This window comes from Hyperoodon ampullatus, assembly GCF_949752795.1.
Source record: "Hyperoodon ampullatus genome assembly, chromosome: 2".
NCBI classification, from domain to species: domain Eukaryota; kingdom Metazoa; phylum Chordata; class Mammalia; order Artiodactyla; family Ziphiidae; genus Hyperoodon; species Hyperoodon ampullatus.
This window is the reverse complement of record NC_136915.1, coordinates 29,538,218-29,565,191: the sequence shown is the minus strand read 5'-3', so window position 1 is coordinate 29,565,191 and position 26,974 is coordinate 29,538,218. Positions and strand designations below refer to the sequence as shown.

Here is a 26,974-nt window from a genome sequence, read left to right as displayed (position 1 = left end):
TGTAAAATACCCTGAGATGAGATGGAATTATGAATGTCCCTGAATGATGAGTTAACTGTCACAGGCACTGTTCTAGGAGAAACAAAAGCAGAGAGGAATGCTGGCCAAGGCCTATCCAGCTCCACCAACTGCAGACTCTGCCCCTGAAGATGGACGCCTAGTGTAGCTCATCCCATTTCTCCTTTTAAAACTCTCCCAGCAAATGACAGGATTTTTAGGAATGCTTTCTTTCTTCCAACTGGCTTAAACGTTATGCTTTGATTCTAATCGAGCAGCAATTTAAAGTAAATGTTTATGGATTCTCTCACTTTTAGGTAATAAAGGGAACCACTTGTATTACCAGACGTGGGAGATGGGAAGTTTATATTGATTTGACTTTACTTCTGTACCCTAATTTCAGATTTAGGTTTAAAATTTTAAAGGGACTGCCATTCTGCCTATTAAGAAAGGGCTCCTCTGTTTTTTGTTTTTGGGTTTTTTTTTTATATACAGCTCAGTGCTTATTGTCCTTAACTGTGGGCAACCTGAGTCAGCTGGAAGCTTATGGAAGTAGGCCTGGTAGAATGAGTGAGTCTTAATCAGAATAAATGAAGCAACCTTGTAGAGAGAAGCTGAAGAGCTAGGTTCCACCTGAAGAAGTTGCATCCTGCTGGGTCAGTCTGTGGCTTTTGGCCTGAAGGAAAACAGCCCCCTGTGCTGAAGCAGTGCCAAGCTTCTCTTCTACCTGTGCATTCTACTTCATCAGTCTCTCTGGCTGCTCTAGCTAGCTTCCTCCCTCCCTCCCTCCCTTCCTTCCTCTTTAACCCTTTCTTTTTTGATTTTAAAAGTCACACATGCTTAATGTAGAAAGTTTAGGAAACGATTATTCCAGATAGAAATAACTACATCCTATGAATCCCATTGCCAGAGGTGACCACTGTGAACCTGTGGCTGTAGTTTCAGGCGTATCGCTGGGGAGGTTCTGTTTGTGAGAGCTTGCTTGCTTGCTCTGCTCAGTTACTGGAGGCCGCCATGGCACCAGCCATCTCTGGACCTGGTAGAAGGGAGATTTTCTGTTCTTGCAAAGGCCCTGTCCCAGCCTGACAGAAGCTCCTGGCTCTTCCTGTCTAACTGCTTGGATTTCAAAATTGCTCTCAGCTCTGCTCCCCAGAGTATGTGTATAAGCTGCACCCTGACATTTCTCATAATGCACTTTTGAAATAATAGGGTGAATTTTCATATTACCCCTTCTCTGAAAGGTTTAAGGGAGGGCTTGACCTCTAAGCTCAAGTAAGTAGATCTTGAGCAAGGTTATTTGCCCAGGATAGTCAGGGCGGAAGGGAAGGTTTTCTGGCTTTTCCACGGAGACTTTCGCTGACGAGCATACCCTCCTTTCCTTCCCCAAGCTGTTTTGATTGAGCTCTTCCGCCCCCACTCCTTTGTGTCTCACGTGGCGGCGGCTGCCTCTGTCAGGAGGGAGGGAGAGGCAAAGAATGAAGGCCCTCTGTGTGTGGTGTGTCTTCAGGGGTTTCTCTGTGTGCCTTTGCGGGGTGTGTTTATGTGTGTGTGAGAGAGAGAGAGACAGAGAGACCAGGCGCATTTGGGCATCCTTGTTGCTCTGCCTAGAATTAATGTCACTTTTAAGCAGCAGAGAAATATTGCCATTTTACAGGTGAGGATAAGGAAAGGCCAGTTTCTCTGTGGCTAGACAGAGTCTGTACTAGATAATTGGATAGTAAGGAATGTTTGTTGACCATTTTGCCAAGATTTTTATTTCTGTTAGTGGAATGTGGGAATTACAATCAACTTGGAAGATGGAAGTATAGGAGAAAGAATGATGTGTGTGTGTGTGTGCGTGTGTGTACATGTCATAAAAATGAAGTTATTGAAAGGCACACATCTGCAGTAAATAAACCAAACAATGCCAAATTATCTGAATGTCAGTGATACGCTATGTTGATGACTTTAACTAGATTACAGTTTTCTAATATTTGTGATCTCTGGTGCTTTATATGTGTGGTCATATTCAGTGCCTTAAAATATGCTTACCACATTTTTAATACCTCCTCTAGGGTGCTTAATTCAAATCACTTAATGATAATTAGTATCTAGGTGTTATGTACATACAATTCCTGTCAACAAGGACTGTCTCTGGCTAAATAAAACCCAGTTCCTGCCATCAGAGTGTTCATGCTATGGAGGCAGAGATAGATGTAGAAACATAAAAAAGCATGATGAATTCCACGATGTGTTATGGGAGCACGAAGAGTGGGGCAGGGAAGAGCTGAACCCTACTCTATAGCAGGCTGGTGAGACAAGTGATATTCTAATCCCTTTGAACTTCCTTCTCGGATTCATTTGAAGTGGTTTTTAACCTGCAGAGCTCTTTCATTTCTTTATCACAGAGGGAGGGGTGGAGGGAAGCGTATATACAGCTCTGTAAAGTCTAGAGAATAAGAGCCCTAAGAAAATTTTATTTTTATTTCTGTACAGATACAGATTGGCTTTGATTTAATTTAAATAAACTGGCTCTTAAAAATTCTAAGAATACTAACTACTCGTACAGTTTCGCTTTCATTTACACACAGATGAGAAAGCATCTGTAGCTCTGCATTTTATTTGTTATAAGCAAAAAGTGGTATGAGATATTTAAGTATCTGAAGCTTGGTTGTATTGAGTCCTCGCATGTCCCAGTTCAGCCCACTGCAGGTTTTTTTTTTTTTTTTATGAGACTTACATAATACTCCAAAAAGACAGATTTTTAATGGATAAATTGACATAAAATTTTCCTCTATTGGCCATATCTGCTGAAGTAACACTTCATGGTTTGCTGTATTATTTCCTTATTTCTTCTCAAGCTTACTGCTGTTTTATTTAATTTACATATCTCTGCTGCAGCCCTCTAAATGACCTTCTCTTTAGAAACAACAAAACCAGCAGCAAGTAAAAAGAAAAGGAAAGGGAAGAAAAGAAAACCAAAAACAAAGAATCCCCCACCAAAACCCCAAACACCTTCCCCCGAAACAAAACGGTGCTCTGTTTCAGGGTTTATTGTGTGGATTTCCAAAGGAGGTTGGTGTGATGGTGAATGCAAATACTTTATCAGCCCTGCAGTCAGAGACAGGAATCAACTGCAGGTTCTTTTTTTTTTTTTTTTGCGGTACGCGGGCCTCTCACTGTTGTGGCCTCTCTTGTCGCGGAGCACAGGCTCCGGACGCGCAGGCTCAGTGGCCATGGCTCACGGGCCCAGCCGCTCCGCGGCATGTGGGATCCTCCCGGACCGGGGCTCGAACCCGTGTCTCCTGCCTCGGCAGGCGGACTCTCAACCACTGTGCCACCAGGGAAGCCCCCGGGAAGCCCCCGGGAAGCCCCCCAACTGCAGGTTCTTAACAATAACATCTACAAGTGAGCTATATAGGGAATTGCTAAATTCATGACATCATATCCTGGGGCTTTTCTCTTTAGAAAAAAAAGTCTTTCTTGTTAGGACCGCTTTTATTTACAGGCCAAACTTTATCTGTTATCATTTGATACCTGTGCTTTTTGAAGTACGAAGACAGTGTTTCATAGAGAGGTGTGGGCTCCTGCACGCTGTGGCTTGGAGGCGTGCTCTCCTTGCTGACAGGATTCTCCATAGTCTTCTAGTCATAAAGTGGTGGGAGAAAAAGCAAAGCAGGAGATTCTGAGAATATTACATGCAGCATTGTAACCCCCAGTCACAGTTTTTTTTTGTTTTGTTTTGTTTTTTAAGTACATGGTTTCCTCATTTGCCTTCAATCTGCTTTTAGATATTATAAAGCCCTTGATGACTGGCTCATTTCTGAGCAGGTGACTTTATGGTAGGAGAGCTATTTTCAGCTATACCAGTGTTTCGATCAGTACTCTCACTTATGACTTGGTTGTGAAAATGGCTTTGGACTAAACCTTAACAGATAGGTCTTTTGAAACTTTATAGCAACCATATCCAATTAAGGCAAACTTCTGATTTATTAATAAGTATCAGGTAGAAATTAAAGGCATTAGAGTTGTGATAGACTGGCTTCCATTTTTCATCCAGGTGACCAGAACTTAGATGTGTTTTTTTCTTTTACTTTTCCTCATTACTCAGGAGAAGGGAAATTGAATGGATCTAGCTGTCATCAGTGATGGATGAATATTTGCCTGGGTGAACTGGGAAGCTATTCTCCACTGTTGCTTTGTTCTGAAAGTTCCATGGTGAAAGCCCATCTTGCCTTTGAGTGAAGTGGAGTGGTCTGAAATAGATAGCTCAGGGAACTAAAATTTGGTTGGTCCTTTCATGAGGAAAGACTGCTTTGTGATTTGAAAAGATTTTTCAGTTCAGTGTTTAGGCAGGAAAGGCTGTTTCCTAGCTGGTTATGTTAGATTACTTTATCTCTTTTTAATCCATTTGGCTTTTTGTTAGTTTCTCATTTTGCACATCTCTCATCATACCTCCCATTCAGTGCTCTCCCCAATTTGATTCAAAAAGCTCTTTCTCATTTCTTAGTGAACTGGGAACTTTGCTTTTCTCTCCTGTCCCTCCCTTTTAGCCAAGGAAATGAAATAACATTAAGAATCTGACTAAAACTTAAGTAATTCCATATTAGAACTGACATCTTTTGCCAGATTTTGTTAGTTAAAAAAAAAAACAAAGCATAAATTTATTTAAATGTTGGGTAAACTTTAAAAATTAACAGATAATTCTTTGAACGCCTACTATGTGCCAAGCATTTTGCTGGGCCTACAAATACAGAGATACAGGATACAACCCTAGCACTTAAAGAGGGCAGAGTGTGTGAGGTAGACAAACAAATATGATCCAGTGAGAGAAATGCCATGGTAGAGGTATACGTAGGATATGTAGATGAGAGGAATCTTGGGTGAAGGTTTCAAGGAAGACTTTCTGGAAGAAGTGGTGCCTGAGCTGAAATGAAGTGCAGTAACGACAACACAAAGTCATGGCAGCTGATACTTACTGAGCTTTAACTACATGCCAGGCATTGTGTTCAGTACTTTGCATAGCTTATCTCCTTTTATATCTATTATGACCCTGTTATCATTCCTATTTTTACACATGAAGAAACCAAGATATTTGACCCAAGATGACACAGCTAGTAACTTGACTGGATTGATATTAGAACCCAGGCAGTCTTATTTCAGAGGCCAAAGTCTTAACCAGACTTGTGGGGTGGGGGTCAGAATATGGGGTGAGATGGCATAAGGGTGTTAATCTTGGTATGGGATTTTCTTCTGGATATAAAATTTTTAATGTAATTTTCTGAGGGTTCTGTATGAACCTCCAACCTCACTTTGGAGGCTGGATGTATTTTCTTATTAAACCAAGGTTAAATGAGGGTGGTTTTCATAGTTCCTTTAATCTGTAAAGTACAGTTATAGGTAGATTAAAAGAACATTTCCCCCCTCTTTTGCCTGTAAATATTGCCCTCCTCTGAGGAGACGTTAAGGTACTGTTTTTCTCCTCAGCAGTTTGTCGCAATCCAGTACCTTTGAGGCTTCTTTATTGACAGTCTTATAGAAGAGAACTTACTCTTCTAAGTATTCTTAACCAGAGAAGTGCTAAAAGGCTCAGGTTTTGTGATCGAGTCCTTGGAAGCTTGTTTTTCCACCTATCAGACAATCAAGAGTTAATGTGAATAGTGGCTGAAAGGTACCTGGTGGGCAGCTAGTTCCATGGAGCGTTTGCCTTTGACCAGAATGGTCTTTGGGAAGAATGGAAACTTTCCAGTCAAGGGAAAGGAGTCAGAATATGGACTTAAAGACTACTGATTTTTCTTTAGCAGTAGTTCAGTTCCAACAAATCACCTAAACCATACCATTTAACGAACTGTGCTCTTAACAAAGCTATGCACACAGCAAAAGCGATAGTAATTATTTTCTTTTCTAAGGACTGCTTTGTGAGGCTACTGCCACCTTTCAGTCTAACTTGTATGCAGTCGAGGAAAAAAGTACTGGCCCTTTTGAAAAGGAAGAGAGAGGGGAATGGTCATTACCCTGGCTTTTTCCAAACTTCATACCTGATTGTGCCCTTCAAAGGATTTAGTTACCCCCCTCTGCGTTGCTTTCTGAATATGCTAACCCCCTGCAGGAGAGAACTGGTGTGGAGAGTAACATGGAACCATTTTTGTATTTGTTTATTAGTGGGTGTGCAGGTGACAGACATGCTGATAGTCAAAAGGAAGGTGGAGGCTGCCCCCTGAGGTGGTTTGTTTTTGAACAGTTCCTGTGAGTTGTTTTTGGGATGGATAATATGCCTGCTGGTCTCATTTTCATATGGCATCCATATTGGCTGAGACCTACTGCTTCTGAGAGAATGCATACTTCTGATGATAGCTTCAGGAAGACAGATGGTATGGAGCCAAAGTTCAGTCACTGCCTGAAGCACCAAATTTAAAGCTTTTGCCTTGCTGCTTGGTAATAGTTCATTGCAGGTATAATTACCAAAGGAATGCTTTGAATGGATTCTTGACCATGTTATAAAATTGTGAAATTTCAAGAAAAGAATTTTAGTTTCAGTGAATGTTAAAAATAAGTGCAAGGGGCTTCCCTGGTGGCGCAGTGGTTGAGAGTCTGCCTGCCGATGCAGCGGACACGGGTTCGTGCCCCGGTCCGGGAAGATCCCACACGCCGCGGAGCGGCTAGGCCCGTGAGCCATGGCTGCTGAGCCTGCGAATCACCGCAAAAAAAAAAAAAAAAAAATGCAAGATGGCTTCACAGGCGAATTTTATCAAAAATTTAGAGAAGAGCTAACACTTATCCTTCTCAAGCTCTTCCAAAAAATTGCGGAGGGGGGAACACTCCCAAACTCGTTCTATGAGGCCACCATCACCCTGATACCAAAACCAGACAAAGATATCACAAAAAAAGAAAATTACAGACCAATATCACTGATGAACATAGATGCAAAAATCCTCAACAAAATGCTAGCAAACAGAATCCAACAACACATTAAAAGGATCATACACCATGATCAAGTGGGATTTATCCCAGGAATGCAAGGATTCTTCAATATATGCAAATCAGGGCTTCCCTGGTGGCGCAGTGGTTGAGAGTCCGCCTGTCGATGCAGGAGACACAGGTTCGTGCCCCGGTCTGGGAAGATCCCACATGCCGCGGAGCAGCTGGGCCCGTGAGCCATGGCCGCTGAGCCTGCGCGTCCGGAACCTGTGCTCCACAACGGGAGAGGCCACAGCAGTGAGAGGCCCGCGTACCTCAAAAAAAAAAAAAAAAAAAAAAATATATATGCAAATCAATCAATTTGATACACCATGTTAACAAATTAAAAAATAAAAACCATATGATCATCTCAATAGATGCAGAAAAGCTTTTGACAAAATTCAACACCGATTTATGAAAAAATTCTCCAGAAAGTCGGCATAGAGGGAACCTATCTCAACATAATAAAGGCCATATACGACAAATCCACAGCAAACATCATTCTCAGTGGTGAAAAAATGAAAGCATTTCCTCTAAGATCAGGAACAAGACAAGGATGTCCCCTTTCACCACTCTTATTCAACATAGTTTTGGAAGTCCTAGCCATGGCAATCAGAGAAGAAAAAGAAATAAAAGGAATCCAAATTGGAAAAGAAGAAGTAAAGCTGTCACTGTTTGCGGATTACATGATACAGTACATAGAAAATCCTGAAGATGCCACCAGAAAACTAGTCATCAATGAATTTGGTAAAGTTGCAGGATACAAAATTAATGCACAGAAATCTCTTGCATTCCTATACACTAACAGCAGAAGATCAGAAAGAGAAATCAAGGAAACAATCCCATTTACCGTCACAACAAAAAGATTAAAATACCTAGGAATAAACCTACCTAAGGAGGCAAAAGACCTATATTCAGAAAACTATAAAACACTGATGAAAGAAATCAAAGATGACACAAACACATGGAGAGATATACCATGTTCTTGGATTGGAAGAATCAATATTATCAAAATGACTATAATACCCAAAGCAATCTACAGATTCAGTGCAGTCCCTATCAAATTACCAGTGGCATTCTTCACAGAATTAGAACAAAAATTTTTACAATTTGTATGAAAACACAAAAGACCCCGAATAGCCAAATCAATCTTGAAAAAGAAAAAGGGAGCTGGAGGAATCAGGCTCCCTGAATTCAGACTATACTACAAAGCTACAGTAGTCAAGACAGTGTGGTACTGGCACAAAACCAGAAATATAGATCAATGGCACAGGATAGAAAGCCCAGAGATAAACCAACGCACCTGTGGTCACCTAATCTATGACAAAGGAGGCAAGAATATACAATGGAGAAAAGACAGCCTCTTCAATAAGTGGTGCTGCGAAAACTGGACAGCTACATGTAAAAGAATGAAATTAGAACACTCCCAAACACCATACACAGAAATAAACTCAAAATGGATTAAAAACCTAAATGTAAGGACGCTATAAAACTCTTAGAGGAAAACATAGGAAAAACACACTTTGACAGAAACCACAGCAAGATCTTTTTTGACCCACTTCCTAGAGTAATGAAAATAAAAACAAAAATAAACAAATGGGACCTAATGAAGCTTAAAAGCTTTTGCACACAATAAGCCTCATCCACAGGAGGGCAGACAGCAGAAGCAAGAAGAACTACAATTCTGCAGCCTGTGGAACAAAAACCACATTCACAGAAAGATAGACAAGATGAAAAGGCAGAGGGCTATGTACCAGATGAAGGAACAAGATAAAACCCCAGAAAAACAACTAAATGAAGTGGAGATAGGCAGCCTTCCAGAAAAAGAATTCAGAATAACGATGGTGAAGATGATCCAGGACCTCGGAAAGAGAATGAAGGCAAAGATCGAGAAGATGCAAGAAATGTTTAACAAAGACCTAGAAGAATTAAAGAACAAACAGACAGAGATGAACAATACAATAACTGAAATGAAAACTACGTTAGAAGGAATCAGTAGCAGAATAACTGAGGCAGAAGAACGGATAAGTGACCTGGAAGACAGAATAGGGGAATTCACTGCTGCGGAACAGAATAAAGAAAAAAGAATGAAAAGAAATGAAGACAGCCTAAGAGACCTCTGGGACAACATTAAACGCAACAGTATTCACATTATAGGGGTCCCAGAAGGAGAAGAGAGGGAGAAAGGACCCGAGAAAATATTTGACGAGATTATAGTTGAAAACTTCCCTAACATGGGAAAGGAAATAGCCACCCAACTCCAGGAAGTGCAGCGAGTCCCATACAGGAAAAACCCAAGGAGAAACACACCGAGACACATGGTAATCAAATTGGCAAAAATTAAAGACAAAGAAAAATTATTGAAAGCAGCAAGGGAAAAATGACAAATAACATACAAGGGAACTCCCATAAGGTTAACAGCTGATTTCTCAGCAGAAACTCTACAAGCCAGAAGGGAGTAGTAGCATGATATACTTAAAGTGATGAAAGGGAGGAACCTACAACCAAGATTACCCAGCAAGGATCTCATTCAGATTTGATGGAGAAAAGCTTTACAGATAAGCAAAAGCTAAGAGAATTCAGCACCACCAAACCAGCTCTACAACAAATGCTAAAGGAACTTCTCTAAGTGGGAAACACAAGAGAAGAAAAGGACCTACAAAACAAAGCCAAAACAATTAAGAAAATGGTCATAGGAACATACATATTGATAATTACCTTAAACGTGAATGGATTAAATGCTCCAACCAAAAGACACAGGCTTGCTGAATGGATACAAAAACAAGACCCATCTATATGCTGTCTACAAGAGACCCACTTCAGACCTAGGGACACTTACACACTGAAAGTGAGGGGATGGATAAAGATATTCCATGCAAATGGAAATCAAAAGAAAGCTGGAGTAGCAATACTCATATCAGATAAAACAGACTTTAAAATAAAGAATGTTACAAGAGACAAGGAAGAACACTACATAATGATCAAGGGATCAATCCAAGAACAAGATATAACAATTATAAATATATATGTACCCAACATAGGAACACCTCGATACATAAGGCAACCGCTAACAGCTATAAAAGAGGAAATCAACAGTAACACAGTAATAGTGGGGGACTTTAACACCTCTCTTACACCAATGGACAGACCATCCTAATTGAAAATAAATAAGGAAACAGAAGCTTTAAATGACACAATAGACCAGATAGATTTAATTGATATTTATAGGACATTCCATCCCAAAACAGCAGATTACACTTCCTTCTCAAGTGCGCATGGTACATTCTCCAGGATAGATCACATCTTGGGTCACAAATCAAGCCTCGGTAAATTTAAGAAAATTGAAATCATATCAAGCATCTTTTCAGACTACAACACTCTGAGATCAGAAATGAATTACAGGGAAAAAAATGTAAAAAACACAAATACATGGAGGCTAAACAATACGTTACTAAATAACCAAGAGATCACTGAAGAAAACAAAGAGGAAATCAGAAAATACCTAGAGACAAATGACAATGAAAACACGACAATCCAAAACCTATGGGATGCAGCAAAAGCAGTTCTAAGAGGGAAGTTTATAGCTATACAAGCCTACCTAAAGAAACAAGAAAAATCTCAAATAAACAATCTAACCTTACACCTGAAAGAACTAGAGAAAGAAGAACAAACAAAACCCAAAGTTAGCAGAAGGAAAGAAATCATAAAGATCAGAGCAGAAATAAATGAAATAGAAACAAAGAAAACAATAGCAAAGATCAATAAAACTAAAAGCTGGTTCTTTGAGAAGATAAACAAAATTGATAAACCATTAGCCAGACTCATCAAGAAAAAGAGGGAGAGGACTCAAATCAATAAAATTAGAAATGAAAAAGGAGAAGTTACAACAGACACCGCAGAAATACAAAGCATCCTAAGAGACTACTACAAGCAACTCTATGCCAATAAAATGGACAACCTGGAAGAAATGGACAAATTCTTAGAAAGGTATAACCTTCCAAGACTGAACCAGGAAGAAATAGAAAATATGAACAGACCAATCAGAAGTAATGACATTGAAACTGTGATTAAAAATCTTCCAACAAACAAAAGTCCAGGACCAGATGGCTTCACAGGTGAATTCTATGAAACATTTAGAGAAAAACTAACACCCATCCTTCTCAAACTCTTCCAAAAGATTGCCAAGGAAGGAACACTCCCAAACTCATTCCATGTGGCCACCATCACCCTGATGCCAAAACCAGACAAAGATACTACAAAAAAAGAAAATTACAGGCCAATATCACTGATGAATATAGATGCAAAAATCCTCAACAAAATACTAGCAAGCAGAATCCAACAACACATTAAAAGGATCATATACCATGATCAAGTGGGATTTATCCCAGGGGTGCAAGGATTCTTCAATATACGCAAATCAATCAATGTGATACACCATATTAACAAATTGAAAAATAAAAACCATGTGATCATCTCAATAGATGCAGAAAAAGCTTTTGACAAAATTCAACACCCAATTATGATAAAAACTCTCCAGGAAGTGGGCATAGAGGGAACCTACAAAAAAAAAAAAAAAAAAAAAAAAAAAAGCTTTTGCACAGCAAAGGAAACCATCAACAAGATGAAAAGACAACCCTCAGAATGGGAGAAAATATTTGCAAACGAAGCAACCGACAAAGGTTTAATCTCCAGAATATACAAACAGCTCATGGAACTCAATATCAAAAAAATAAACAACTCAATCAAAAAATGGGTGGAAGACCTAAATAGATATTTCAGCAAAGAAGACATACAGATGGCCAAGAGACACATGAAAAGATGCTCAACATCACTAATTATTAGAGAAATGCAAGTCAAGACTACAATGAGGTATCACCTCACACCAGTCAGAATGGCCACCATCAAAAAATCTACAAACAGTAGATGCTGGAGAGGGTGTGGAGAAAAGGGAACCCTTTTGCACAGTTGGTGGGGATGTAAATTGATACAGCCACTATGGAGAACAGTATGGAGGTTCCTTAAAAATCTAAAAATAGATCTACCACATGACCCAGCAAACCCACTACTAGGCATATACCCTGAGAACAACCATAATTCAAAATGACACATGTACCCCCAGTGTTCACTGTAGCACTGTTTACAATAGCCAAGACATGGAAACAACCTAAATGTCCAATGACAGATGAATGGATAAAGAAGATGTGAAACATATATGCAATGGAATATTAACCATAAAAAGGAGTGAAATTGGGTTATTCGTAGAGATGTGGATGGACCTAGAGTCTGTCATACAGAGTGAAGTAAGTCAGAAAGAGAAAAACAAATATTGTATATTAATGCATATATGTGAAATCTAGGAAGATAGTACAGGACTTCCCTGGTGGCACAGTGGTTAAGAATCTGCCTGCCAATGCAGGGGACATGGGTTCGATCCCTGATCCGGGAAGATCCCACATGCCGCAGAGCTACTAAGCCCATGTGCCACAACTACTGAGCCAGCGCTCTAGAGCCCACGAGCCACAACTACTGAGCCTGTGTGCCACAACTATGGAAGCCTGCACTCCTAGAGCCTGTGCTCCGCAATGGAAGAAGCCACCGTAGTGAGAAGACCGCACACCACAACGAAGAGTAGCCCCTGCTCACTGCAACTCGAGAAAGCCCACATGCAGCAAGAAAGACCTAACGCAGCCATAAATAAATAGATAGGTAGACAGAGAAATTAAAAAAAAGAAAAATAGTACAGATGAACCTATTTCCAGGGCAGGAATAGAGATGCAGACGTAGAGAACGGACATGTGGACACCGGGGGGGGTGAGGGGGTGGACGAATTGAGAGATTGAGACTGACATACATACACTACCATGTGTAAAATAGGTGGCCAGTGGGAACCTGCTGTATAGCACAGGGAGCTCAACTCGGTGCTCTGTGATGACCTGGGTAGGGGGGATGGGGGATGGGGGATGGGGGATAGGTGGGAGGGAGGTCCAAGAGGGAGGGGATATATGTATACATATAGCTGATTCACTTCACTGTACAGCAGAAACTAACACAACATTGTAAAGCAATTATACTCCAATAAAAAAACAAGTTAATGAAAATAGAAAATAAACCAATTTGTCATATACAGTTAGCATAATATTCAAAGGCCTAATTTGTGATACAGTAGTATGTGTGCTCTAGTAATAACAAAAAAGATGTAGCTTTAGGTCTGATAATTACTGTAATTTTAATGTAATTTTGAAATGAAATATTTTGAGGTGTGACAATTGGAACACGGGAACATCTGTGGTTTCCCTTGGTGACAAAGTCACACATCTGATACTACTGTGATTTATTGCCTATATTCATAATCAGTGGAAGTACTTTCATACCTTAATTGAAAATAAAGATGCAATTCCCCCCCCAAGAAAAAAGTACGTGCAAATTTTGCCTATAAAATATCCTGACCGTGTATAGTTTTCCACAGAAACTTGGTTCCCCCTGCTCCCCCGCCCCAATTTCCCAGGAGAATTTATCAGCTGCTCTTTTTTTTTTTTCAAATAATACCAGTGGGGCATTCTCTCTACTCCCATTCCTACCATCTCAGATCTTCCATTGGGATACCATTTGATGAATTTGGTTAAAGTATGAATTCCCAAATGACCTTAACCGTATAGTTCCTAAGATAGCAGGCATTCTGTCTCTACTTCCTTTTTGGTTGCCAGCCAGCACAGTTTCCAAGTTAGCTGGAGAAGTCAAGCTTGTTACCTGAGATTTAAGAATGCCGGAGGCAACAGCACTGTCTAAATATTTCTAGAGTTGTTCACAGCTTTCTAAAAGTATTTGATGCATTTCCTTCTGGCAGTAATTCTTATATTCTATAGGCTTTTCTACTCTGCTGCTTGGAATTATGAAACCTGGTCTAGATTTTGTGCCAGATTATTAGAATTCTATCTTTTGAGAGGTGGTAATGTTAAGTAAGCACTGTTAGTTCCAGAGCCTCCTGTTTTGGGGATCCTCCAGGTAATTCATACGAGAGACCTGTATTCTCTGCTTTGTCAAGACTTTAGAAAGAAAGGGATTGGCTCTGCCTTCCTGTGTTCACCCTGGGTAAGCTTTCTGTGTGCTCCTACTAACAGTGAGTTCTAGACTTTCCCAAAGGAAAAGTCTAAGATTCTACCAACTGTAAGCCCTTTTTGGTAAGGATTTAGTGTTACTTTTGTTTAGGCCCTGGGAGCAGAGCCAGGCTATGGCCGTGTGGGCAGGAGAGGAACTGATCTAAAATTGGAGCTTATTTTCATCTTACCTTTTATCCAAGTTACTTGTAGAATCCAATATTGACTCTTCCACTGCTTCCCTGCTTCCTCCTCTGATGCATCGTTTTTCTCAAGAGTAACAATAATGAAAACTGAATCTCAGAGAGGTTAAATTACTTTTCAGAGGTTAAATTACTAGTAAATGATAGATCTAGAGTTGAAACTAGAGCCCTTGTCTTTTAATCTAAGAGAAAGAATTATCCACTGAATAGATGAAAAAGAACTGCTCCCTCTCCCGCATTTTTGTTATTGAACACATAATGGAGCAACATTAAATAACATTTAATTTTAAAAAAACCCTCAAATTCCCACTAACTGAACATATGAACTAACAGATCAGAGTACCTCCTCCCCTTATTGGGAACTATTGGGATTAATTTTTTTAGCAACACTAAAGCCAGCTAACCTCCCCCAGACATTACCTGTCATCAGTTCCTCATCAGTTATTCCTGGTCACTGTTGAAGATATAAGTGCTTCTGATCATCTGTTCTCTCCCAGGCTCTATTCCTTTGAGCTAATACAAAGGATCAAATTGTCAGATAAGACTCACAAGAATCAGAGATCTTACCCATTACTAAGCTTTACTAATACTTTTTTTTTTACTTTTTATTTTCGGCTGTGTTGGGTCATTGTTACTGCATGCGGGCTTTCTCTAGTTGTGGCGAGCGGGGGCTACTCTTCGTTGCAGTGTGCAGGCTTCTCATTACGGTGTCCTCTCCTGTTGTGGAGCACGGGCTCTAGGCACGTGGGCTTCAGTAGTTGTGGCTCGTGGGCTCTAGAGCGCAGGCTCAGTAGTTGTGGTGCACGGGCCCAGCTACTCCGCGGCATGTGGGATCTTCCCAGACCAGGGCTCGAACCGGTGTCCCCTGCATTCGCAGGCAGATTCTTAACCACTGCGCCACCAGGGAAGCCCAGTAATACTTTTAAGAATATGGAAATCAAGAGGTATAAGTGAAGTAGGGAGAGTCTGGAACATCCTGCATGAACCCGCAGGTTGTTCCTTCCCTCATTGAACATGTACTCTCCAGCCCAGAGGAGTGGATGAGATCTGTAACTGATGCTTCCAGGTCACCTCACAAAGCAGGGGGAATGTTTGGGTTATGAAACATTTCTCTCTTATACTACCAGATGTATAGCTTATGCGACATTCTTTGTGGAGCCATGGAGCAAAAGAAGTCCTCCCCACCTGCTTTTATCTCCTCCTCTTTCAAGATCTTAATTTAACCAGAGCTGCTAGTAACAACTAGGGAATTAGAATTTTTTGCTACCTTCTCTTCAACCTTGTAATCTCCGTAAATGCCCTTGACCATTTCCCTGGAGTCTAAATATGTTCCCCTCTCCCCCGCATTCCATTGGTAAGACATCCTCCGTAACTTGCCTGAAAGCTTTCACCATTTTATACCACGGATGGATAGGCAGCCATCCTGTCATCAGTTCCTCATCATATTTTTCCATCTTTTTTTTTTTTTTTTTTTTTTTTTTTGCGGTAGGCGGGCCTCTCACTGTTGTGGCCTCTCCCCTTGCGGAGCACAGGCTCCGGAGCACAGGCTCAGTGGCCATGGCTCACGGGCCTAGCCGCTCTGCGGCATGTGGGATCTTCCCAGACCGGGGCACGAACCCGTGTCCCCTGCATCGGCAGGCAGACTCTCAACCACTGCGCCACCAGGGAAGCCCTCCATCTTCTTTTTTTTCTTGCTATGAAGTGCCTTAACCATTATGATTTGTGTGAGTCTCATTTGACGTTACCATATAAATTTGTGCTTTTCAACTCACTGGCACGTACCACCCCTCCCTTCCTAACTTTTTACCTGTGACAAGAATCCACTGAGTTACTAAACCCTCTCTATACTCTAACTCGTCAGTCAGGACATTGGATAGAGCGAGTGTTCTGAGACCTGGCTTTCTCTTAGGGAAATACATATTTCTCTCTAGCCTGCAGGCAGTGGTTGCTCATTCTCCCAAATCCCATTTACCTCCGAGTTTGGAGGCGGAGCTGACTCCTCACTGTTATTTCTTGAACATTACTCCTCCACTTTCATGTAAAAACTTCTTCTTTTTGAGGTTTATAACACTTCTTACCCCTAATCATTACTCATCTACCAACTGTCATTCACCCTCTCTCATTTATTGTGGCATATGGGCCTCGTCTCTTTTCAAAGTTCTGCCATCAGGGCTTCCCTGGTGGCACAGTGGCTAAGAATCCGCCTGCTAATCCAGGGGACATGGGTTCGAGCCCTGGTCCAGGAAGATCCCACATGCTGCGGAGCAACTAAGCCCGTGTACCACAACTACTGAGCCTGCAAGCCACAACTACTGAAGCCTGCACGCCTAGAGCCCATGCTCCACAACAAGAGAAGCCACCGCAATGAAGAGTAGCCCCTGCTCACTGCAACTAGAGAAAGCCTGCACGCAGCAACAAAGACCCAACTGAACCAAAAAAAAAAAAAAATCCTGCCATCAGCCTGGATGTCTTAAGTATGACCCTCTCAATACCTGGCCATCTGACAGTTCCTTTGTTCATTCTTTCAATACTTCTTCATGCATACATGCATTTATTTGTGCATTCATTCAAAAAGGGTTTTTGATCACCTACAATGTAATGTGCCGAGTCCTATGCTAGAATTGGAGATACAGTGGTGAGGGGGGAAAAAAGGCAGATGTGGTCCTCTCATCCTGGAGCTTACAGTGAAGCTGTGGGGGAAGGGCATTGAACAGATGATCACACAAATACATGTAACTTTATAAGTGCTATGATTACTTTGAAGGAGAGAGGCAACAGGGCCCAAAGGGTGTACTAGAGAGACCTGTCTTAGCATGGAGGCTTCTCTGAGGAAGTGATGGTTGAACTGCAACCTCGTATGAGGAATTAACTGGTTAAAGAAAGGAGGCAAGAAAATTCCAAATAGCGGGGGCAGCATGTACAAAGCCCAGTTAGGAGAGGGAGCGTGGTCCATTTGAGGAATGAATGAAGTCTGGGGGTGGAACATGATGAAAGAGGGAGAGCGTGATACAAGGTGGGGCTAGAAAGGTAGGCAGGGTCCAGATCATACAAGATCTTTTTAGGTTATGTTAAGGATTTTGATTCATTCAAGGGAGTGAAGCCATTGAAAATTTTAATATTTTTAAAATTTATTTTTCCAGATATAATACATACACATTGTACAAATTCAAAAGGTATAAAAGGGTATTTAGTGAACAAACAAGTCTCTCATCTACCTAGTTTCCCCTCCTAAAGGCAACCATGCCAGTTTCTTGAATATTCTTCCAAAAATAGTCTATACACACACACACACACACACAATTGTATTCTTTTTTCCCCACACACAAGTTGTAGCATACTGTACACACTGCTATGCCCCTTTCTTTTTCCACATAATGTATTAGTGTTTCCTGGACATCATTTCATATCAGGACTATAGAGAGTGGCCTTATTCATCCCAGCAACTGCATAAATCTTCCTTAGTTTATTTAACCAGTTCTCTGTTGAGGGATGTGTAAGTTATTTCCAGTATTTTTCATTTCAAACAATGTACAGTAACTATCTTTGATATCATGTCACATATATGATAATGTATTTGATAAGTTCAAAAGTTAGCTACCTTTATTCTGTAAAGACTGAATTTCTTTCCTTCATAGCACTCCATTAATTTGCAGTTCTATGTTTATTATGTCTATTTAATCACTGTCTCCCCCATCTAAATTATAAGCTCCATCAAAGAGATACCTAGCATGAAACAGATGCTCAATAATATTGGTTGGGGATTTCCCTGGTGGTCCAGTGGTTAAGGCTCCGCACTTCCACTGCAGGGGGCTCGGATTCAATCCTTGGTCAGAGAACTAAGATCCCACATGCTGCTCAGTGCGGCCAAAAAAAAGCTAAAAAAATTTTTTTTGAATGGATGAATGAGTAAGGGGATAAGGATAATAGCTAGATGGGAAGTAAGGGTGCCTTATTAGTTAAAGCTTTGAGGTTATCTTTTTTTTTTTTTTGAGGTTATCTTTCACACCAGACAGAAATAATTTGCATCTCTATAAAAATCAAAGTCATTTGGAACTTATCTCTTCTATAAGTTAACATTTAAATTTAGGCTCTACTCAATAGTAAATAGTAAGTCAAACAAAAGTATATTCTCTTACACCAGGGGTTTGCAAACTTTCTTAAAGGGCCGGATAGTAAATATTTTAGGCTTTACTGGTCTTAAGATAACTCTGTTGCAGCTACTTAACTCAGCCATTAGAACAGAAGCAGCCATAGGTAATACATAAATAAATGAATGTGACTGTGTTCCAGTGAAACTTTATTTACAGCTGGAGTTGGCCCTTGGGCCATAGTTGGCTCCCCTGGTTTAATGAAGCAGTAATGATAACCCTTCTTTCATTCCCAATATTGTCAATTTGTAACTTTTCTCTTTTTTTCTGTCATCAGTCTGACTGGAGCTTTATCAGTTTTATTGACCTTTCAAACAACCAGATTTTGGTTTCATTGATTTTTCTCTGTTGTTTTTTGTTTGTTTTCTGTTTCAGTGGTTACTTTTATCTTTATCTTTTCCTTTCTCTGCTTATCTTAGATATAATTTACTCTTTTTTTTCTGTCTTTTATGATGAAAGCATAAGATCATTGTTTTTTTTCCTGTTAAAGTTTGGCCTTTATTTTTCCAGATCTTTTTGAAAGCATATATCTACAAACAAAAAAGCTTCATTTTAAAGAATATAAATAAGACCATAATATATAAATTTTCTGCAACTTGCTTTTTTAACTTAATAAGGTATCATGGGGATATTTCTTTGGCTGCATATAGAACTCTACCTAATTCTTTTCACTTGCTGTATAGTATTCTGTAGTAACTATTTCTATATTGATAGACATTTAGGTTCTTCAAATATTTTACAGTACAAACTATACTATAATGAAATCCTCACAAGTGGAAGTTCTCCAGGATAGAGGTACACAGAATATTTTTGTTAGATGTATAATTTATTGAATGTCTTCTCTTTGCTGCTCAGAATGAATAAACTACTTCTATGTGATTTACCACAATAACTACATTTCATGGCTCTTTCTTTGCTATGAATTATCTTATGTTGTTTAAGGGCTGAACTTTGGGGAAAAGTCTTCCCATATTAATTTTGTTTATAAGACTTTTCTCTGGTATGGCTTCTCTGATGTCCAATAAAAACTGAGCTCTTCATATGGGCTTTCCCACAGTCATTACATCAGTAGGGTTTATTTCCACTGTGAGTCTTCTGATGTCCAGCAAAGGATGTATACCTGAAAGATTTTCCACATTTACTACAGCTATAGGGTTTCTCTCCTGTATGCATCTTTGATGATTAATAAGAGTTGAGCTCTTCCTAAAGGCTTTTCTGAATTCATCATACCAGTATGGTTTCTCATCAGTATGGATTTTCTTATGTTCCAACACAGTTGTGTTATCCCTGAAAGCTTTCCCACATTCATTACATATAAAAGGCCTTTCTCCACTATATATTCTCTCATGATGAGTAAGGGCTACCTTCTGAGCAAAGACTTTCTCACAGTCTTTACATTTGTAAGAGTTTCTGACTGGTCTGAATTCTCTGATGACCTAAAAGGATAGAGTTCTTTCTGAAAGCTTTTCCACATGCATTGCATTTATAGGGTTTTTCTCTAGAATGAATTCTCTAATGATTAATAATTGTTGAGTGCTTCTTGAAGAATTTGCCACATTCAGTACATCTATAAGGTTGTTTTCTTATGTGAATTTTATGATGATTAAAAGAAATGAGCTGCTCATAATGGCTATCAAACATTGTTTATGTTTATGGGATTTCTTACCAGTATGATATCTCTGGTGTCTAATAAAGGAGGAATTTGAAGACCTTCCTACATTATAGAAATACTTCTCTGTGGAGATTCTGTCCTCCCACTTCAGGCCTATATCAGTTATGACACTTTTTGTTTGCCCTTTCAGAGCAGACGGTTCAGAAGTATTTTGCTTTAGGGCTGACATCTTTGTTTCAAACCAGTACGCCTGGACTTCACAGGTACCTGGTGGAACTTCTCACACTTCCATCCAGGGCTCTGCCCCTTGCTCCATTTGGGCTATTAATTTTGGATTGAAAGAGAGAAAAGCCCCATAACAACAGATTCCTATAGATTTCCAACATCATATCTCTGTACATGTCCATTGAATGGCATCCAGGTATCTTCATTCAATCTGGGTAGAGGCCATAGCCTCATCCCCATATGTCAAGGATCCCTAGATCTAGGCTCTTGGTAGTCTTGGAGCCATCTGTCTTCTGAAGTATTCTTCCACGCAAGGGCAGAGAACACTGCTTAGGCCAATAGCTCTGGATGCTAGAAGTCCAAAATCAAGGTGTTGGCAGGGTTGGTTCCTTCTGAGACTCTGAGTAGAATCCTTCTTTGACTCTTCCTAGCTTCTGGTGGTCACTGTCAATCCTTGACTTTCCTTGCCATGCAGCTGTATCATTTCAATCTCTGCTTCTGTCATCACATGGCATTCTCCCTATGTGTCTTTCTAGATCATTGATTTTAGACTTTTCTTCTTTTCTAAAATAAGCATTTAAAGCTATAAATGTCCCTCTAAACGTTGCTTTAACTGCATCCCACTAATTTTAATTTGTTCTGTTTTCAGTTTCATTTCAAAATACTTTCTAAACTTTCATGCAGTTTTAACCTACACTTGGTGTAAATTAGTATTATACCAAGGGAACCACTATCCAGCTGTCTGAAGGTCTTTCTCTGTGTAGCTTCCTCCTTTCCGGTAGTCTCTAGCTATCATAATCACCCTGAACTCTGTTTCCTCAACTCAGCAAGACCACCCTACTCTGCTTGGGTTCTTCCTGTTACACAGTCTGCAGCATGCCTATCCTGTAAACAGAAAGCCAAGGTGGTCCTAGGGCTCACCCTTGTTTATTTCCTTTCTCTCTGGGATCACAGCCCCAGACCACATGTTGTTCAGTGTCCAAAAACAATTGTTTCTTATATTTTGTCTAGTTTTCTAGTTTCTCATGGTAGGAAAGCAAGTCCTATGGCAATTTCTCCTTCAAGGGCAGAAGTGGAGGTTACAGTACATTAAAAAAAATTAAATAAAATAGTGGCTTATAGAAAACTGCAAGTTATTTTCATCTTTGTAGACCTTTTCACTATATTAAATATGAGAGACTTTTTCTGAGAAGAATGATGGAAAGTTGATATAAAGGTAACTGAAAGTAGTTACTGATGTAACAATTTACTGATTTCAACAAACTCTGTGCACTCAGCTGTTACCAAGATTCATACCATTGGTTATTGTTTAGGAAGGTGGATGAGGAAATGAGGAGCATTTCCATAGCTCTTGGTAACTTCATTTTTTTCATAGTTTCTATTTATTCATCTTTTCTTAAGTAAGTTCTGTTTTTTTCTGCCTCTAAATTGTCTTGTCTGATGTTAGGTTGGTGCCCATGTTTCTCTCTTTTTGTTTAAAGAACAATGGTAGGGACTTCCCTGGTGGTACAGTGGTTAAGAATCCGCCTGCCAATGTAGGGGACATGGGTTCGATCCCTGGTCTGGGAAGATCCCACATGCCACGGAGCAGCTGAGCCTGTGCGCCACAACTACTGAGCCTGTGCTCTAGAGCCTGCGAGCACAGCTACTGAGCCCATGTGCCACAACTACTGAAGCCCGCACACCTAGAGCCCGTGCTCTGCAACAAGAGGAGCCACTGCAATGAGAAGCACACACACTGCAACAAAGAGTAGCCCCCACTTGCTGCGACTAGAGAAAGCCTGCGTGCAGCAATGAAGACCCAACGCAGCCAAAATAAATAAAAAGTAAATAAACTTAAAAAAAGAAAGAAAGAAGGAACAGTGGCAGATTGGCTTCCATAGTGCTTGACTCCATAATCCAGAAGGCTGCCTATTTTTCTCTTATTTCTCAGTTGACTGGTGTCCATATTTAGTAATTGTTTCCTGGGAGTCACCATGGCTTTGGCAGATTATCCAGTTGTTGCTTTAGTCAGTCATAGACCTTTTTCAGTTATGTGTACATGCAGACATGACTATCCATCTATTCAGTGGTTTGATTCTACTACATGTTTTCTATATGTAATTCTACAATAAAATTTTATGTTATAACCCCAGGGCTAGGGCTAGGGTGAAGAAAGATGTACCTAGGGTATGAAATTTCAGGAAACACTCACTCTCAAGATGGGGGTAAGCTGGGACTTCCCTGGGGGTCCAGTGGCTAACACTCTGCTCTCTCAATGCAGGGGCCTGGGGTTCGATCCCTGGTCAGGGAACTAGATCCCACATGCAGCAGCTAAGAGTTCGCATGCTGCAACTAAGACCTGATGCAACCAAATAAATAAATAAATAAATATTTTTTAAAAAAGGTCGGGGTAGGCCAGCCCTGCACTTACATGACTCTAAGAGTGAGCACTCTAAGAGTGTGCCTGAGGCATCTCTCTTGCCTCATCCTGGTTCTGGCCTTGTATAACCCTGACCATAGTTGGTTACAGACACCTATATAACTAAGACCTTAAAATGAACTCTGTATAAAAACTTTAATTCAGAACATGCTTTGACTTTATTTCATCTAAGAAAACAGAAATGAGGTGATATTTCAGGAAAATCAATACCATGCCTGAAAACATTCAGCGGCTCAAAAGTTTATCTGTAAGCGACGTTAGCCGAAATTTTGGACCATGTTATTTAGGTTAACCACAGTAGGTCACTGTTGTAGTTCTATTCCTTTATTTCTTTTTCTTTTTTTTTTTTTTTTTGCGGTACGCGGGCCTCTCACCGTTGTGGCCTCTCTTGTCGCGGAGCACAGGCTCCGGACGCGCAGGCTCAGCGGCCATGGCTCATGGGCCCAGCCGCTCCGCGGCACATGGGATCTTCCCGGACCGGGGTACGAACCTGTGTCCCCTGCATCAGCAGGTGGACTCTCAACCACTGCACCACCAGGGAAGCCCTCTTTTTCTTTTTTTTTTAAATTAATTTTTATTGGAGTATGGTTGCTTTACAATGTTGTGTTAGCCTCCAATATTTCTTATTATGACATGGCTTAGAACTTAGAAGTTCATTCTAGCAGAATACCTCTCATGATTAAAATTTTTGGTAAGCTTGACTGACTACTGCTCTGGTTGATGCTGTGATATGCAAAACCACCTGACTTTGGCAAACCATTGATTAGAGAATGGATGAACCTGAATCCTGCAATAGGTCAAGAGTACTCAATTTGTGTTGCTGCCAGTTCAGTGGGCAGAGTACTCCATCTTCTTCAGCTGGCTGCTCTTCTGGTCCCATAATCTTCATACTGTCCCTGAGAAATGCCTTGGAGGTGAATGTGGGGTCAAGTGGTGGGACTCTGGCCCCATCCTTCAGTACACTTCCATCAGAAGAGCTCTTTTGTTTTGTTTTTTCTGTTTCATGAACTGGAGTTCTGTTTAAAAGGTCTACATGCAAGGGACTCATTGAGGAGGGGAGCCAGTGATGAATGTGGAGCAGTACTTCTACAAGCTAAAATATCCTGAGCCAAAAAGCTCTCTCTTTTGTGTCTTTTATTCCACTTACTAGACAGCTTTCCCCACCCTCTTAAAAACCAATCTTCAAACACCCTCAAATGTTAGTATTCAGGACTCTTTACAGAGCTGTAGTCTCTGTTTTTATTTTATTTTAAAATGTTTTCATTCTTTGTTTTTAGATGCCAAGGAGAACAGGTGCCAGCAGGCGAAGACACAATTTGGAGTTGGCCTGAGATCTGGGGGAGAAAATCACCTCCGGCTTCTTGAAGGAACCCCCTCTCTCCAGACATGTTGGGCTGCCTGCTGCCAGGACTCTGCCTGTCATGCCTTTTGGTGGTTAGAAGGGATGTGCATTCAGGCAGACTGCAGCAGGCCCCAGAGCTGCCAGGCTTTTAGGACAGACTCTTCCAATTCTATGCTGGTGTTTTTAAAAAAATTCCAAATTGCAGACGACTTGGACTTTCTACCTGAAGATGATGTACCACGTATTCTGGGGCCAGGTTGGAGCAGGGTACCTTGGAGGAGGCAGAGCCCACCCAGAACTCCACTCAGACCTACTTTATCTTCCAGTGACCAGCAGAGCTTCATCAGGAAGCTTCAGAAGAGAGAGAGTCCCAGTGAAGAAGTAGCTACAGTGACACAGCCTTCTAACATGAATGAGCGAGGTGATCTGAATACCACTAGCTCTGCAGAGGTAAGCATATTATGAACAAGGAGCAAAGAAACGGTTTAATCTGCTTTTACGTTTGGCAAATACACGAGCTATGAAGCTGGTGCCTGTGCGCGGTGCTCATAGGCTGAGGAGTGTATGTGTAAAGCTGCTTGGTGTCATCTTGGTAGGTGCTGCTGCCCGGATGTTCAAGGTAATTTGACCTTAGAGACGTTTTTTCCGTGTAAGTCTGACCATTGTTTCAGTAAAAGCAGAAAGCTGCTCATTATCTAGTCTAAGCTGGTTCTTGGCTACAGGTAAGCGCAGTTGTGTGGGTGTTAGTCTCCATCAACAATTCTGCAGTGTTTTCTGCCAGATTGCAAAACACTTGATTGATGTGGCTGCAGTCAAGTTCTCCTCCTCCTCCCCCATCTCCCTCCTGTAAACACATTCCTAATGAGGTAGTTTCTATTCCACTCTGAAGTAACCATGCCTGGTATTGCAGATTAAGACCTGACCTGCCAGGCTGGGGAGCTGGATGTGGCCATTAGCCAAGAGGTCTCGGGTGAATTCTTACCAAGCTTTGTATGCCAAGGGAGATACCACCGGTAGAGTTTATTCTGCTTATTATGTTTCTTCATTGTTGATCTTCCTGGGCGAATGATTAAGAGGAATGACTCACTCTGTGCTCATTCTCCCTTGATTGCTGTGACTTATTTTTGTATTTGTTTTGTCCTAGTTGTCTCTATCAAGTTGAAGCCATAGTAGGGAGGCTACTACATGCTAGGCCCTGTGTGTGCTAATCATTATATTATGTCATTTTGTTTAGTTTTCATAGCAATATTTCCAAGTAGGTATTATTAGCCCCGTTTTACTAGTGAGGAAACTGAGGCCCAAAGAGGTTAAACAATTTGATCATACAGCTAATGAATAACAAAGTTAGAATTGGAACCCAGATTTAATATTAAGAAAAAAACCTTTCAGTGCAATATTAGAGATACAGTGTTAGGTTCAACATGCCCATAAACATTTATGGACATTTATTATAAATGTCAGGTACTTTTCTAAGCGCTAGAGATATAAAGGTAAACAAGACATGATCTGTGCCCTCAGGGAGTTTACAGTCTAGTGGAGACTCAGGCATGAAGATGGGTATTTATGATAGTGTATAATTACTGCATTAGTTGATTTAGGAACAGTAGGAGCACAAAAGAAGAAGTGATCCTCCTGAGCAGGCAGGTGATGTGTATGTACAAGGAAGACTTGACTGAGATGCTTAACTTGTTTCTTGAAGCATGTGTAGGATTTCACTAGGGGTTTAAAGGTAATAAAAAACATTCTGGAGGAAGATCCAGTGTATGCAAAGGTTTGGTTACACATTTACTATCTGCAAGGTCCTGTACTAAAAGCAAGGCACTAGGAATATTATAGCAAATAAGCAAATAAGATCATGATTCCTGCGCTAATGGAGCTTACACTCTGACAAGGAAAATAGACATGACATTTATGATAATTAAATAATTATAAGCTTGATGCACATTATGAGAGGGTAAGTGGAGTGCTATAATAGCATCTAACAGAGACCTAATCGAGACTGAGGGGTAAAGTTAGGCCACCCAAAGTAAGGAAAGCTTAAGCTGAGACTTAAAGTAGAAGTAGGAATTCGGAAAAGAAACAGGCAAAGAGTAATTCAGGCAGAAGGAATAATAATTTCAAAGTTTGTTAGGTGCCCTAGAAAACTGGAAGATCAGGAAGTTGGGAGAGACTGGTCTTGCTTGGCAGACAGAGCAGGAGAGCTAGTGGAGAAAGAACAGGCTTCAGAGGTGTGCAGAGCCTTGAGGCCTTCTTAAAGTATTAGTTTATCTTAAGCAGGGAATGAAATGATCAGATATGTTTTGTGTGGTGAGTAGACTGGAGAAGTGCAAGAATGTACATGGAGCAATCAAGTAGGAGGCTCTTCAGGCAAGGGAACCATCTCACTAAAGAAGGCAGTTGAAGATACGGGAAAGGGGGATAAATGATAAATACTCCCTCAGAGCTGAGGTTCTCAAACTTTAACAAGTGTCAGAATCACTTGGAGGCCTCGTTCCAAACAGATTGCTGGGCCCGAGCTCCAAAGTTTCTGATTCAGTAGGTTTAGAGTGGGGCCTGAGAATTTGCATTTGTAACAAGTTCCTAGAGTGCTGATGCTGCTAGTCTGGGAACCGCACTTTGAGAACCATGCCTTATAAGGCAGGTAGGTTAGAATCCAGAGCACAGGGCTTCCCTGGTGGCGCAGTGGTTGAGAATCCGCCTGCCAATGCAGGGCACACGGGTTCGATCCCTGTTCCGGGAGATCCCACGTGCCGCGGAGTAGCTAATCCCGAGTGCCACAATTACTGAGCCTGTGCTCTAGAGCCCGCGAGCCACAACTACTGAAGCTGGCGTGCCTAGAGCCCATGCTCCGCAACAAGAGAAGCCACCACAAGGAGAAGCCCCCGCACCAAAACGAAGAGTAGCCCCCTCTCACCGCAACTAGAGAAAAAGCCCGCGCGCAACAGAAATAAAGACTCAGACGTAGAGAATGAACTTGAGGATGCGGGGAGGGGGA

The 26,974-nt window shown here is 40.9% G+C and overlaps 1 protein-coding gene across 1 annotated transcript in view; it reads left to right on the top strand.

Moving 5' to 3' along the window:
• KIAA0319L (KIAA0319 like) overlaps positions 1-26,974 on the top strand; it is a gene marked incomplete at its 5' end in the record, with an annotated part of 104,285 nt that overhangs the window by 11,365 nt on the left and 65,946 nt on the right. The window contains one exon of the mRNA XM_079697243.1: positions 23,915-24,429. Coding sequence (XP_079553369.1) covers positions 23,915-24,429 — 515 coding nt within the window. The remainder of the gene's footprint in view (positions 1-23,914; positions 24,430-26,974) is intronic.